This window comes from Lepisosteus oculatus, chromosome 22 (assembly GCF_040954835.1).
Source record: "Lepisosteus oculatus isolate fLepOcu1 chromosome 22, fLepOcu1.hap2, whole genome shotgun sequence".
Lineage (NCBI taxonomy): Eukaryota > Metazoa > Chordata > Actinopteri > Semionotiformes > Lepisosteidae > Lepisosteus > Lepisosteus oculatus.
The window spans coordinates 11,877,569-11,894,094 of record NC_090717.1 but is presented as its reverse complement, the minus strand read 5'-3'; the positions used below and the strand labels follow the sequence as shown (position 1 = coordinate 11,894,094).

Here is a 16,526-nt window from a genome sequence, read left to right as displayed (position 1 = left end):
TACATACATCATTAAATCCTGTAGCTGCAGCTCCTATTGGCATGTTAGTGTGCACTAGGCATTTACTTTGAGTTTTCAAGGCTAGCACAACAATACACGTTTCACGCAAGACTAATGACAATTGAAATAAATGGCATCAATCCAAGGGAGGTCATTGATTAATGTGTGCAAGGGCCAATTAACATTGACAGCTAAAGCCAGGTAGCTGAAATAAATATATTTGATATTTAAGAAAAAAATTGGTTGGAGTGCCTTTGAAGGATTAAACTTATGTTAAAGGAGAAAATACTATATATTGTACCTGAAGTCATAACCTTTATGTTGTGATAATGTATCCAAAAGTCATGCAAAAGCTTTTGACAACCCAAAATAACAGGATGATGTGCAGTATAGAACAAGAAGAAACAGATGAAGAACGACAAAATGGTCCAGTGACAGCTGGAATGACCAAAGGGGGGCCCGATGATTTCTGAGAGGAGTTCCCTGAAACACAAATTAATAAAAATGTCCAATGTGGCTCGAAGAATGACAACAAGAATGTCTACACTCTACTACAGTGCCATCAAAACTTGTGAGGGGAATCAGCGTTAGTACTGAAAATTCTGGGGAATATTTGCACTTCAGGACAAATATAGGAAAAATATGAGGCTGTGGTATGATACATACCTGAGAACATGCACAGTGCAATGGGAGTTCACCTGGGACCTTGAGTCTTTCCAGCTAGCAGGTTCTCAAAGAGGATAGAGCCCAAGACGGCTCTAGGTCATCAGGTTAACAACAGGTGTCTACAGAGGTAACCTACCTGAGTCAGTGCAGGAGAAGGACACCAGCTGCCCTGTGCTATCACCCAGCATGTTGGTGCTCCAGACGAGTCAGAGCACAGGGCTGCTGAGACAACCTGCTCGCATGAGGAAGGGCAAGGGGAGAGCGGCTGTCAGGATCTCTGCCCGGAGGGAGAGCCGCTTCTCTCGCACGTGCTCGCTAGGCCGTGGCTAAGTGATGGTTCTGTGTCAAGTTTAATCGCCTGGCTGGAAGCTGCCCTCTGAAGGGAAAGGCAGGGCTTTCCGAATGGCTCAGCATCAGCAGCAGTGAGCTGACAGTGACTGAGCCCCTCCCACTGCACCAGCATGAGGGAGGTGAGTGCGAGAACAAGATTCTGGCAGGCCCAGGAGAAGAAAGCAATGAGAAGGGTAAGTAATTCTGAACTGACTTTTTAAACAATTTTAAAAAATACAACAGCAACAACCAGAAAACCTCCACAGACAGAACTCTCTCTGTTATTTTGTTATGTTATTTTTAAGTGGGTCATACATCACTACAGTTCACAAAACAGAGGAAATTAAACTAACACGTGTGACACCACAAAAATATAGTGTTTAAATTGGCCTAAGAAGTCAGCTTTGTGCTCTAATGAAATGAACCAATCTTATTGTGAAATACTGGAATATAATTTTGGAAACCACCCAGGCTTATTCTCCCGAAGCATCTCGGAGGCACAGGATTACATCCTGCTCACACGGACAACTTGGAGACACCCATTTACCCAGGTAACATGGGAGGTGGGAGGAAATGGAGGCTTCTGGAGAAAAAACAAACAGAACATGCAAACTCCACAGGGAAAAGAAGAAGAGTCAAGAATAACAACCAAGAGCTGTGATGCAGCAGTACTAACTGCCACACAACTAGTTTGGCAGCTTTTTTCAGTAAAATAAGATTGAGCCAAAAAAACAAGGTAAATGATAGTTAAGGACATACCTTGTCTAGAATTAAAATGTGATTAGTTCCACTCAGATCTATCATATAAAGTTCCCATGCTACTCCAAAAATGTGTTTTATCATGACATTAGCACAAAGTTCTAATATACTGTAGTAATGCTGTGTCTTTTGTCCTGTGAGAATCCTCTCTAACTGTACATTTTTATCTTCATAGCTTTATTGTATTCATATTTCATTCAAAAAAATAGAATAAATAGAAAGAATAGTTTCCAATCACATGAAGCTGCAGTATACACAATTTTCAAGTGCCCAGGAGGGAAAGAGATTTGGGTTCGCAAGTGAAGATTTTTAGTAAAGTGAGTAAAAGAGACAGAGCTCAGTGTTCTGGTGAAGGAATGCATCAGGGAGTGCACTAACTCTCCTGCAAGGCACAGTGGAGCTCACAGAGGGTCAGCTAGAGCCTGGCTCTGACAGGTGGGTAAAGTTTATAAATATCCAAAGCCACTGCATTTTGACCACATAAACAAGGTCACATAAAAGTAATACATCATTATTAAGGGAGCTTTCATATTCATAGGTTTGACATCTTTCCCCCCTTTAAAACCAATATAAATGGACACGCGTAAGAGAGCAAACTGGGTTTTATTTAAACCATTTTACTGATAAATGACTGAGAGAGACGTATGTCTTTTTCTTGGATGACAGTCCATGTGTTTGCAAAAATTGTGTGCTAAAAAGTCATACATGGTACTTAACATTTAATAGCAAGAGAATCCATGCTTTAATATAGACACTCAAATCACAAAGAAATCAGGCCAAATGCCCTTTGCCATTTCAATAAAAATATGAAATCCTTTTTTTTACATGTTACAGTTTTGTTTGCTTTTTATAATATAAAAACGTTTAATACTGATTGGGAAACACTGAATTTAATTTACAAAACAATAATAAAATAAAATAAAACAGTACAGTCATAGCTGGGTCATCTTGGCTAACACAAACAGCTAATGATCTATGTTTCTGAGGAAATACTGCTTGGTGTTCAAAATCTCCCTAAAGCACATCAGGTCTTCTTGGTCATTGTCTTAGTTTTCTTCCACACTTAGGAAATTGCTAAAAGTTCAGTGAACTGTCTGCAAGAAACTTCAGACTCCCTTGTTTCAAGGCTAGTCTTGCTCTGAAAAAATAATGACCAGTTTCACACGTTTAAGCAGCCTTTCAGCTCATTATCTTCTGGTTTAAAACTTGCAACTGTTCCAAAGCAATAGTGAATAACAAAATGAAGCAGAGATCATTCAAAAGGTCTCAGCATTTAGAAGATGGGAAGAACCTCCCTGGGGAGAGGAACTTGTAGCCGTTCCCAGAGGGCAGTCTGATGGGGCGCCCACCTGGACTGCTGCTAGTGGAGGCAGAGGGAGATGGGGCCACCCTGTTTGTTTCGGGCCGTTTGTGCCCGTTGGGGGGGTTCCTGGCCTGCAGCTCCACCTGCTGCACGCCCAGCTCCTTGAGTTCGAGGTTGTCGACCCCTTTCTCCGCCTTGCCGTGGCGTGGCGAGAGGTTGAGCAGGCTGAGGACATCCCTCTTGGTGGTGCCGATGTTCCCCCGCAGAGCTCTCACCGGCCCCGGGGGGTGCGGAGACGTGTTAGTCCAGAATGTCTTGAGGTTGTGGATGGCCTGGACTTTCTCATCGATGGCGGCCAGCTTCAGCCTGTCCAGGTCTGGGGCATCAGCCGGGCTGGAGCGGGCTGAGCCGGTGGAGGAGTACGAGAGGGCAGGCGAGGGGTTGCTCCCAGCTGGAGACTGGTGACCTGAGCTTGGGGACATGTTGCTGGGTGACCTGGATATGTGACCACTGTATGGGGAGCTGGGGTACTTCAGCTTGAACTGGGCCAGGGAGCCATGGGTGTCAAGAGTGGGTGAGGGGTGGGCACTCTGCTGGTCTTTTAGAGAGGTCTCAGAGGTGGCCGGGCTGTTGTATCCTGAGCTGACCTTTTGCAGGGAGGAGGTCCGGGAAGGAGGCTTAGGCCTCACTGTCATGGGGGATGACTGGCTCTTGAGGCTAGCGCTGTGTGGGCGACTGAACGCGCTGGTCTCGGAAGATCTGAAGGCAGAGCCACCAGTGGGGGTAGAGGCCCCTCCGGCAGGTTCACTGGCAGAGCTAGCTTGGCTGCCACTCCTCTGCAAGCACTCCACTGCAATAAGGTGGCTCTGGGTCTCCTCCAGGATCTTCTGGGCGAGTTCTTGTGGGTCCAGTTTGGTGGTCTTTTCCTCCTGGGACTTTACGGTGCTATCTGTTTCTGTGCTGGACTGATCTGACTCGCCTGTGTCTGAGCTAGTGACCTTGCTCACCTTCTGGAAGGGGGAATTTGGGCTGGGGATAAGGGTCATTTTGATGGGAGAAGTGGGAGTACTAATGCTGCCCCGAGAAGACACTGACGCCCCGTAGCAGGCCTCCGAATTTCGCACCCCGCCTCTCATGGGCTTGTGGCCTGGTGGGAGGGGCAATGAGTCCGAGTTCCCGGCCAGTGGCTCACTGCTGATGATGGAGAACCCCTCGTACTCCTCGTCGTCTTTCCCAGCAGACACCCCACCATGCGGGGAGGATCGGCTGCGGGGCACCGAGGCCTTGTGAGGGTAGAGGCCCCGGTGGCGCTCCAGGTCCTGCCGGGCCCTGTGGCTCATGTAGTCAGATGTGCTCTCAGACTTGGAGACAAAGCTCATGGAGGATGCGATGGAGCTCAGGCTGTACACAGAGATGGCATCGGAGGCCAGGCTGTCTGGGCAGGGGGGGGAGAAGGGTGGGTTAGGGTAACCCAGGGGCAGTGGGTTAGAGACAGACTGGGCCGAGGCCAGGGACTCCAGGGAAGACGAGCTGTCCAGACTAAGGCGCTTCGGCAGCTCTGTGGAATCTGGGAGAGAGAGAAGAGATTGAAACCCTTAAGCAAAACAGGATATGGTTCTTTCATTGGCAGGGTTATGGAATGTCTTGAGGTTATATAAATTTGCTCTGTCAAAATAAAAATGTGTGTTGTCCCTTCTTTTATGTGTACGCATGGACATGTATTAAACAATCACTAAATAAAAGTGAATGTACAACTAATTTCTTTCAAAAATTGAATAACAACTAAGGACAGAATTGTGTGTTTGGGTAGGCCTGTATCTGTATCAGCCATAAATCAGACAGAGGCAAAGCAAACAATGGAAGAAAGAACTAACATATGAGGAGAAAAATGTAATTACTTGTTGGGCAAAAGCTTTGTAAAAACGCTGGATAAATGCTTTAATGGAAAAACTGTAGTGCAATTATCCCTAAAATATTATCCTAAAAAATCGCAAGAGTATGAAAATACGAGCTACCGAAGAGTGCCAGCAGGGATTGGAGTGCAAAGTGCATGGTTCTTCGGTTGGCTTGCTTCCCCGTCTTCAGAACTACTTCTTCCTGTCCCACCTCACAGAGGTCAAAGCCTGCAGAAGCAGAATGAACATGAAGAACATCAGACAATGCAAAACAGGATCGTTGTGTGTCTAATGATTCCATAGTGATTTGTTTCCACATAACTTGAACTTTCCCAGTTCAAGTCAACAGTAAAAACTGAAACCTATTCATTTCTATGCTCTGTTGTCAACTGCAATTTACTCTGAAGGGATATGACAGGGGTTTATGCTCCTCATGTAAATGAGAAACCAACAATACTCTACACTTTACTGCAGCAGAGAAAAAAAGCTTTGAAAAGCACTCTGAATACAGTGTGTGGTATAAAACAGTACATATGGAATAAATGTGAAATGACTTTTATTTCATTGAAAGCATCACATCGCTCCTGTGTAAGCAATTACATTCATCATCTGTAGTAGTCATTTATTGGAGACTAATGTTGCCAAATTAAAATCCACAGTCTCATTTCTCTAGTTATGTGAGCTGGACCTCACCTCACTCAGTCTACAAAATGGGTTTACTGAACCACCATCCAAAATCAACATTTCACTCTGGAAGCTACGCAGTCAAACCCAATATTTGCAGAGAAGAGAAAGGCTTCTGTTTCATTTCAAGCATGAAAATTATAATACCCATAATGAAAGCAGAAAGGATCAGATATTCATCCTGACTGTTAAATCTGCTGGCTTATGTATTTATCAACAGCTCAGTTCACTGCCTAGAAGCCAGGCACAGATGTGTGTGTATCCCCTTTGGGCTGAAGTGTGGTTTGCACAGTGGCAGATGAGACAAGACTTCTCCACATGTCTCTCACACTCCAACGCGAGCTGGCATGTGCCCCAACAGCACAGTCTCCGTGCAGCCACACTATCACACAGGCTTCTGTCACAAGCGCCTCACTGGCTCAGCGGAACGCCTCTTACAGCCATCTGTCCGGGAAACACACACAGCCAAACCTTTTCCACTGATGTCTCTTAAAACTGTTTAAAAACTGAAACCCAGCTGTCACTGTATGTATTTGCATCTACTGCAGCCTACACAGCTTAAGAGTGTGAGGGAGCTCGTGAAGCGAGTATTCTCTGAATATTCTCCCCTTTAGGCATGTTTTAGCTAGTCAGATATCTGCGACTTCAATATGAGGCTGAAACTTCTTAATCACAAGTTGAGATTTCCCGCCCTTGCTTTCATTTTCAGTTTGTGCATTGTTTTCAGCATAGAGTCAGTTCATTTACAATGGGAGAATCATCAACTGGCATCAAATCTTTACAAGAAAGGCTGTCATATGTTCACTGACAGCGGACATGATTGTCAACTGCAATCCTCTGCACACAGTGTATGATATCTCTTATTAATTTCTATATGTATTTATGTATATGTATATATTTATGTATATTATACTTCTATATTATATCTATTTAATCTGTATTTATGCTATATGAGAGTTTATATGAGGGGCAGCACAGTGATGCAATGGGTGAAACCAGCGCTGGGGTCCTGGGTTCAATTACTTGGGGTGCTGTCTGCATGTAGTTTGTATGTTCTCCCTTGTTCGTGGGGTCCCCCCACAGTCCGAAAACATATTGGTAGATTAAGTTGGTTCTGGGAAAACTGGCTCTGGTGTGAATGTGTGCGTCTGCATCTTTTTTGTCCTGCAATGGACTGGTATCCCATCCGGGGAGTACCCTGCCTCGTACCCGTTACATGCCAGGATAGGCACTGGCTCCTCTGTGGCCCTTGAATTGGAAGAAGTGGTAGAAAATGGATTGATGGATGGATTGAATAGCTTACATGGCATGTTGTGAATACACTACCTTACATATACACTCAACGCTAAGAAATTATCACACAGTGCCTTGCAAAATAATTCAGATTCTTCCTATGGTGTCTCATTTTGAAAAATACAAAATGATGCATGCTCATTTTTATTATATTCAAAGCCTGAATGCTAAAACTGAAGACCTTAAGGGTGAACTTAAAATCTGGAAGAAACACCTTTGGTGGGAACAATTATAGTTACAAGTCTGTTTGGGTAAATCTCTGCAAAATTTACACCATGACTTAGAGGTATTTTTTCAAGATCTCTCAGGTTGCTCGGGAATGTCTTATGGACATTTTCCCACTGATTCTCAATAGCACCTTTGACTGCTCTACTCAAGGACATTCCCTTTTTATTCTAAGCCACTGAGTGCTGGGAAAGAAGGACTAACAACCACTATTTATACAGAGGCGAGAAAGTATAAAAGTCAAACTTTCTTTTCTCGAAAGCTTTTGTCTTTCGAGATTAAAGCAGCCATTCAGTGCATCTGCCTTTGGTGTTAGCAGTGGGGCAAGTTTCACAGTTGTCAGTTGCGCCTTGCCGCTGTTCACAGGCATAACACAGTAACATCAGCCACTGTACTCTCTGGAACGTGGGTGAAGCATGACTGGTTTCGCTCAGTAAGAAAACCTTGAATTAATATAATTGGAATCATTTATTTATGGTGAGGAGCAAAACTGTGATGTAACAGGTACTGTCCTTCAGATGTGATGTAAACTAAGGTCCTGATTACTTACATATTAAAGATCCTGTGGTGCCTTTTGAACTTTAGCATAAGTGGTGGCTGAATTCTACACTGGGTTTATACAGTATGGTCTACCTGGGCTTCCCCCTTAGTTAGATTCTTGAACCAATTGCTCTCTTCTCTACCTTGGCTCTGCTGGTACATAATGGCGGCCTAGCGTCACCCAGGTGGGAGCTGCACTTCAATGTTGCCCTCTTATACTGTATGTAAAGTACTCTGAAATGAACAGTGCTCTATGAATTCAAGGAATTATTGTTATTTAAAGAAAGTCCCTGAGGAGACCATGCGAGTTATCCCTATGTCTACAGCCCTGAGACCTAGACACACTGCGGAGACAGAGCAGCTGCACAAAGGAGGTTAAATAAGAGGTGATGCTGTCTGCTCAGAGGGAGAGAAAAATGTCAGAGCCAATTTTCTACTTGTCTCAAACAATTGAGGACTTGATAAGCTCTTTTTGAAGGGCCATCATTCTAATAACTTGGCTCCATTTAGACTGAGGTGGACTTGGTCACCCTGGGCTTTGTTTCAGTATGTGTACGGCTCTGTCAGATTTATTCTCCTCTCTCTGGGAAGGTGGCCACACAAAGCCAGTCTCTTCACATTTGCTCTGACAGAAATTTGGTTGAGTGTGATTATGGCATGTTGAGGGTAAGCTCCCTCCAGCGGTTCCTTGTGCTGCATCTCCCAGATAGCAGTCACTGTACATGAAACATTATCTGAAACTTTTCAGGTGGCTTTAGCATTATAAATCCCAAGTCAAAGTGGGAAATAAAAGTGTTTCCTACATTATTTTTTCATTTCTGTTCAAGGTTTAGCAGAGTCCACATTGCTATGTGGAGGACTAAAGATGTCAGATATTAGTTTTGGAGGACTGCCAGTTTACAGTTTTTAACTGTACATCCATAAAAAAAATAAAGACGGGTTTCACTTCCACTTAATTATTTTTCTTTAATTATCACTTGTTCTTTGGGGCAATAAACCATGAAATAGGGTGTATCAAATGTTTCTAGACCTAAGAAAAGGTGGCAGATGATGGTATTTTTAGCTCAAAACTCACTTCCTTTGATTGTGCTTTTCCCTGGCAGTAAAGTTTAAGTGTAAGATGTTCTATTCAGTTTCACAGCGTGAAAGGCAGCAGTCAAGTACGCAAAAACACAGCGCCGTGGCCCAGGGTCTCAAAGCCTCGCTCAGTCACCCAGATTGTTTCAAAACTATTTTCTTTCTAAAGCACAACTGATAAATCAAGAATCTAGAAATGAACCACTTTACGCCCAGTACAAATAACCCCTTTGGACCAACTGTGTTGCTTTCACTTTGAAGACTGTGAATAGGTCTTTATTCCTTGCTAGTGTAGGAAAGACATCAATGCCACACTAGAATTAATTTAAAAAATTAAAAATACGAGTGCTGATACATAAAGCTGCAAGCCTTTAAACAGGAGCAGAGCAGAGCTGTATGGAAGGAAACTCACCCAGAGCAGCCAGGAACTCATGGCAACCAGGAAGCCTCCAGAGCTGTACGCTGATGGACACTTGGATTGGAGTGGAAGAGAAATCATGCTCCTTTTCCCCCGTCTGGAGTTGCACCAGGACCTGATGGAGCTGATGAGAGAGAGGGAGAGAATGGAATTGCCTTGTCCACTCTGGACTTTTTGTGTTAGAGAGTTACACAGGTACTGTTTGATACATCATGAGGCCGAGAGAAACATCCCCACAGTAGCTGGTAGCTACATCTTTGAATGAATCAACCAACATGATAAAAAGAAGTCCCTTTTTTGTAATTAAAGTTGAAATAAAGTAATAATGTACTTTACCACTATCTTACTCCTTGAAATGACATTATTTTTTAACACATCTGGCGAAACTGTGTAAAATTATAATGATAGCCACTTAAAGTGATAAAATATGCTAGTACACTATTATTAGATTTCACTTACACTTTTATCCCGAGTCACTTATATTTGTACCAATTTTACTGAAGCAATCTGAGTGTAGTACCCTGCTCAAGTGTACACAGAGATAGCAATGCCTCATCTAGGATTTGAACCCACAACCTTCCAGGTGTTTAGCCCCAAACATACTTTGACCGAAGTACTGAACAGTACAAACCAGGTTCAAAGGCTTAAAGCTTTCTTTGCCGTGCAGGGTGCTGATATTTAGTTTCCCTTCAGACTGAACAGCCATGAATTTGTGCTAATCTTGTTTTTTTAACTTGGCCTGTTGCAATGCCTTATTAAAATAAATCCATGTTTTCCTTACTGTGGAGTTCAAATAGTAACAGTCTAGTAAGGAGCAAATTCTTAGGTCTGAAATTCCCTGATAACTGGATTTCTACATGTATGCCACAAAGAACTGTAACAATTTAAATTGGATTAAGTGCCTGCATTTGGATTTGTATTGCACAGATTCCCTATATTATTATAATGGAAGAAGATTTAATAACAATTTTCATGTTCCATTCAGTTCTGGTCATAAGGCTTGCACATTACATAGAAAAACAATGCCCCACTTTTCTCAAGAGTATAGGTCAAGAAGAACGGCCGCTGATCGTAATGAAAAACTAAAACACGCTGCTTGGAAATTATTAGATTCTCTACAATACTTGAATTCCAAATTATGAACATTTTGTACCTTTAATAATATTAGAAAAACTACTGTAAACTATTCATTCATAAATGAAGACAACTTCTAAAAATGAAATAATGGAAAAGCATTTCTGTTGTGTTTAGCATTGTCCTGCTTGGTTTGATGGACAACTTATCGGCCCATTACGACGAACCAAGATGTTGCTGCACAGGCAGTGTCACTGGAGATAGTGGAGAGGTGTTAATGTATGGATCACTGGGACTTAATGGTTTAAAGACCTATAATGGTATAATGGTATAAAGTCTGTATACCCCAGACAGATGGTAATTTGCAGTAACTGTTACATTTGGGTTTGTCTTTCCAACTCTTCTCATTCCCACTCAAACCTGTTACTAATCTGTGTCAATATTCCATGCTGAAACTCCAATTAGATGGTTATGCTATTTACTGATGTATTAGTAACAGAATGCTGCTGCTAATATTTTCCATGAAGCTTCCAGACCTGGGTTCAGAAGCAAAGGGCAACAAAGAACATAAGATTACTGACAGGAAGCTGTTTGGTTTGTCTAGGTCATTTGGTTAGTAGCAAATTGATGCGAGGATCTCAACAAAAACTGATGTAGTAATACTATTCCAAGCCTTGTAGTCAATATTAAGAGAACTGTAGCTAAACGTGAATGCTGCTTAAGTTTTTAAAGCTTACTTAATACCAGGAAGGGTCAGTTTTAAGGAATTAAGGCATTCATTACCAGGCATGTAATATAAATAGTAAATTAGGACAGTTTTCTTGGCAACATCCATGATTGGCCTCTTCAAAGTCTGTGATGAAGGAAAGTCAGTGTAGTTTTAGTAAAAGAAGACTTACCATTCCCACCATATTTTTAACAGCCTTCAGACAGCAGGTTAGGAGAAAGAAAAAGGAGAAAGTTTTTAGTTTCATGCTCAGGTTATTCACAGCCAAGTATTAGCAAACAGGCAACAGGGAAGCTGAAATGAGAGAAAATCTGCACCAAGCTGTAATGTAAAGACATTCTTCAGGTTATATATATGTGGTATACGGGGTAGGCTTTTATTTGTACTGTCCACAAAGCACTGTGATAAAACATTGGCCTTGTTGTCAGAATAATTCTCTCTGGTTGTGAAACGCATTCAGAAAGACCCCAAAGTGTTTTACTGAAAGGAAGGGGAAGCTCTTTGTTCACCCCTGAAGCTGAGCACACGCCTGCATGGGGTCAGCCCATTCTCCTGGACTCACCAGGTTCTGACCCCCCTCCTCGCCCAGGATCTTTGCTCTCTCTCCTGCTCCTACCCTGCCCCACCGCCCCTTCTACATGAGCTCTTCCTCCCTAACCTGTCCAGTTCAGGTCCAAAGCTATTTGCTCTCTCACCTGCTCATTCACAGCAGCCTATTCTGTTGTCTTGACTCTGTATATTCGTCTGCATTTGAATGACATTTGTATTTGAATGGGTTTGCATTTGCTCTGCATGTCCTCTATCACCAAGCAAATAAAAATAAATGAGATGGAGGTCCTAACTAGGACTAGCCACCTCAGAGTTGTACAAACTCCAGTGTCCACTTTGGTTTTGCAAATTTAGTTGGTGAAGCACTGTCTGTGCAGAATGGCTGCTGTGTGTCAAACAGGTGGGTGCTGTACTTCAGTATTGGGTGCAAAAGGTTTCCTCTTAAGGAGAGCATATACATATGTCCATATGTAAAGCACTTCAGGATCTTTGGGATGAAAAGCGTAATATAAATGAAGGGAATTCTTCATATTATTATACAGAAGGCAACAGTGATTGTGGATGACATTTCATAGTGTAAAAGTGTAAAATTTAAATCCATTTTTACTATGCATCATGTGAAATGTATACTGTGTATTTTATTGTTCTTTGTTTTTAAATACAGTGCCAAAAGCCCTGTAGCAAGGGGGCTCGAGAGAACACTATTATTCCTCTGGAGTGTAACCCCTACATTCACTTACTCTTCTAGAAAGTATACTCTGCAAACAACACAGTTCATGCATCAGATAGAGAACTGGTATACTGTAGCTCTTGCTGGTGGTGTCAGAAGCTCACTGGTGCCCAGTGTGTCTACAATACATCTAACTGAAGGTCTACCCAGTTTGGAAAGTTCCCAAAGAATTAGTCACCATCACAATTCAACGAAGACCTAAAGGCCCAGCCCATGTTCTGCACATTGATCTTTCACAGACAAGTGCTGGTACCCTTTGTAATCCCCAGGGTGAAAAGGACAAGCTAGCGTAGTCCATGAAGGTTCTCATTTTTAGTGTTTAGTGCCCCATTTGTTGTAATGGAACTCTACATCATGGTGCTGCCAGCCACAAACTATATACTTTCATACAGTATAACCTACATTATTTATTTCAATATTAATTGCTGTGTATATCTAAGTACTGACTAAGTAACTTCGCCCATAGTTTTTTTTTACCTGTCAAATTTCCTGTAGAGAAGATATCATAAAACGACTATAATTACACTACTGTAAAGAACAGGCACCTGAACTTTCTGGATAAAGCTACAGAACACAATAGGAGCTGTAATTACTATAAATATTTCAATACACTATAATACTTCTATGTTTAACTCAAGGCACACTAAATCCGTGTTGATTGATTACGTTTTTTTAATGCTCTTAAAATGTACTATGACAACTGCAGTTATAAACAATATATTCTTCCATGACATCCCCTTCACAAAAATTACTTTAGTAACTACTGCGGTATTTCTTTCTTTGAGCAAACCCCACCTTGGCCCCAAGCAGCCATAGCTTACAGAAAAGAATCACTGGACTGGGGCCAGAAGAAAGAGATGCCTCCTTTTGCTCTACCAACCACTAAAGCCCCTGTGTTTGTCCCCTCAGAATAGCATTTTTTTAAGCATTAAGAAGGACAAATGGAGCTCTGTCTCAGACAATGGATGAGATCAGGCTTGAAGACTCTATGGCCGCTAGCAGTGTCTAATATAAGACAGCACAAGAGACGTTTGTTGTTTGGACAGTGGTGCTGCACACACAGAAGGGCCCTGAGGCTGGTAACACAGTGCAAACCTCAAAGTTCACAGGCTGAGACATTTTACTTGACTACTTGAAAGAGGAACTGGATAATGTCTGAAAAAAATGAAAAAGACCTATCGGATTGTTCTTATTTTAACACACATGCAAATCACACATCCTGCATGGATTCTGTGCCCAAACCCCCAGACATTCCTGGATGATCTTCGTGGGACTTGAGAGGAATCCTAACAGACACATTTGACAGGAAGGTTTTCTGGGAATCCTTCTCACTTGAAGGGACCTGTAAGGACTGTGGTGTCAAGATCCTACAGGAGTCCTGTTTACGGTATCTCATGCACTTTTCTGCATGACATTTCCCTGCATGACAATGTGTACTCAGGGTGGGGGCACATACCCGGTTGATGAGCTGTTCTCCTGTTTCGGAGGCTGTGATCAGCTTGCACAGGGCCTGGAGGGCAGGATGGGGCAAGCCTGAAGAAGAACAGCAACAGGGCGGGATTTTAGTCAACACTTCTAGCCACAATATTTCCCAGGTGCAAGAAGAAGGTTAATAGCAGGGATTAGCCAGGTGTGATTTCTATTTGATATGTATGAAACATGTCTTCTGTAAACATATTTTAGTTTCAATGAGTGCGATCCAAGGATTCTCATAATCTTTCATGTGCAAATGTCAGAGGCATTCCTGAAACTATAAAACACTGAAACAAGAGAAATCCCGAATGCTCGATAGAGAGATGAAGTCAGAATAAATACGTTGCTGATCTCCAGAGACTGGAGTCTGACACACTTGCCATGAACAGTTGAAATGTACAAAATTACACTTTGTGCCAAAGGTGTCATGAAAGTAGCCAGATCTGTTCTGGGTTGTTGGAGAGTTCAGTATTAATAAGATATAATCTACAAATGCTATCCCCCCTCCGTCCCCCGTCCCCCGTCCCCCTTGACACTGTGCAATGGTTTTGTGAAGAATGGAAAATCTATTTTCTAACTGCTGCCGGAGTTTTTTCTCCCCACTCTTGCGTTCATGCCCCTGCCCCAGGCCGGAGAGCCGCCCCGCCCCGCTCACCTAGCAGGGACTGGAGCGTGGTGCTGCACTGCTGCAGGCGGTCCCCGGGGTCGGAGGTGGGGAAGAAGACGGCCGCGGGCAGGCCGGTCCCCGCGGAGTCCAGGCGGAAGCCCACGGCGGTGAGCAGGGCCTGCCAGCCCGGGACGCCGCCCACCTTGTTCTCCACGCTCTGCTGGGAGGTGTACATGGAGTTGCGCTGGCCGTTCTGGATGCGCTGGAGAGACTTCTCCACCTGGGGAAGAGACAGCGCCAGTGAGCTGAAGGCAGTGGAGCTCAAGCCCCATGCTGCAGGACCTACAGTCAGTGCTTCCGGCACAGAGCAGGAGAATTTACTCTCGGTCACTCTAATTGAACTATCAGGGTGATAATTTCCCCCTGCTCTCAAGTTCTTGTTTTTTTCAAAAACACTCTGATGTAAGTTGTCTATAAAACATGACTCTCTTTGTTCTCTCCTCAATTTGCTTTAGTGATTCCTCCCTTTATTTTATTGAACACGTTTATCTAACATAAACTCAAATGTGAACATTGCATATCAGTAATAGAAGTGAAGTACTTTCCCCAAGGACACAACATCAGTTGTCTGACCAGGGTGTACCTGGATAGAAGGCCGAAATCTTCTGATTACGACAACAGGATCCTTATTTGACACTGCTGTCGACATTACTGGCTGAACATCTCCTAATCGATGACCAGTTAGTGATGTCCAGACACAGGTGGGACATTCACTGTACTGTATCTACTTGAGAACCGATTTTTAGAAAAAAGGTCTTAACAAGTAAGTAGGGATCAATTAACCTCAGGAATGCAATTAAACGCTCAAATGCAGTTTAAGACTACAAGTGAAGGTTACAACACGACCAGAATTGCAAACTCCAATTTAGAGCACTATGGAGGTGCTGGCACAGCTCAGAAAATGTACAGTGATGTGTGCTTTAATGTGACAGTGTATGTGCTTGATCAATTTGTGTCTATTTTAATTTCTGTTCATTAAGTGGGCATTCTTGCGTACATGTGTGTTTGTGTCAAAACGTAAACTCTTCTGTATTCCATACAGGCTCCTTTGGACAGACACATGCAGGCCCTAAAACAGTTTCACAACAACTGTCCTTCTGATTCAGCCAAAGGCAAAACAATCCGGAGATCAGAAAAAAAATGTGTATTTAATGAGAAAAAATAAGCATACTTGACCTCCTGCAAGTAATAATACTTTTTTAATTGTGGAGAACGCTGACTTACACAGAACAACAATTATGAACATCACAAAGCCAGAACTGAATATTGACTTCATCCCCGTATTTCAAGAAAAATAAAACCTCAAAATACATTTAGGTATTGGAAATGATGAAGACACACACTGGGGGACATGAGTCCTGTGTGAAAAGGCCTCCTTCCATACAGCTGTGGCTCTGTGATACACATGGCAGGGCTTTCACACAGATAGACACAGCGCTTGGTGACAACGCATGGGCACCTGGCCAGCCACTGGCAGCACCATCCAGCCTGGCAAAGCTCTGCCACTTCTCCGCGGCTGTGTAGCGATTCGAGCCCGGATTCCTACCCGTTATTCTCTCACTGTTGCTCTGATACAGCACAGGGCACTTACCAGGTGAAGCAGCACTCTCAGCGCGTCGCGGGCTCGTTCAGGGTGCTGCAGGATCTCTGTCAGGGCTTGTCCAATCAGGGAAGAGGGGCTGTTCAGCTTCACATCGCTGCCTATCAGCATGAACCCTGAGAAGCCAGAGGCAGACGGATGGACTCAGCATCATCGTCTAGCACTTCACAGCCACACACAGAACTATTCTCTTTAAAGTGCACACATTCATTGTCTGGAGAATCATTGGCTCTCTGTGTAATGCTTTGAAAATCCGTGCATTTTTCCAGCCCAGCTCCTTATATTTTTTACTTGGTCCACCTATCAAGGTCTTCCGGGCATTTTTTGCACGTATTAAAACATGTGCTGCCTCTGCTGTAATCCTCTGAATGTCTGCACATCTGCAGCTAACTACAGTATAAAACTGATGTGAACTGCCCCAAACTAAAATAAACTGAGTCCAAGTTGAGCATCAAAATCTATTTGGTTTCCTGATAAGAAAAGCAGTTATTTAGAACACCATGACCTGGACAAAAG

At 43.1% G+C, this 16,526-nt stretch overlaps 1 protein-coding gene across 5 annotated transcripts in view; it reads right to left on the bottom strand.

Moving 5' to 3' along the window:
- Positions 1–2,339: 2,339 nt before the first annotated feature.
- Positions 2,340–16,526, bottom strand: part of ttc28 (tetratricopeptide repeat domain 28) — a 468,402-nt gene continuing 454,215 nt past the window's right edge. For 3 of the 5 annotated variants that reach the window (XM_069182111.1, XM_069182112.1, XM_069182115.1), the window contains 7 exons: positions 16,002–16,126; positions 14,399–14,630; positions 13,727–13,803; positions 11,164–11,187; positions 9,185–9,314; positions 5,074–5,181; positions 2,340–4,625 (listed from right to left, as the gene is read on the bottom strand). In XM_069182111.1, the coding sequence (XP_069038212.1) occupies positions 3,022–4,625; positions 5,074–5,181; positions 9,185–9,314; positions 11,164–11,187; positions 13,727–13,803; positions 14,399–14,630; positions 16,002–16,126 (2,300 nt within the window). In that variant the 3' untranslated portion in view covers positions 2,340–3,021. The remainder of the gene's footprint in view (positions 4,626–5,073; positions 5,182–9,184; positions 9,315–11,163; positions 11,188–13,726; positions 13,804–14,398; positions 14,631–16,001; positions 16,127–16,526) is intronic. The other 2 variants (XM_069182113.1, XM_069182114.1) reach the window with 1 other exon arrangement.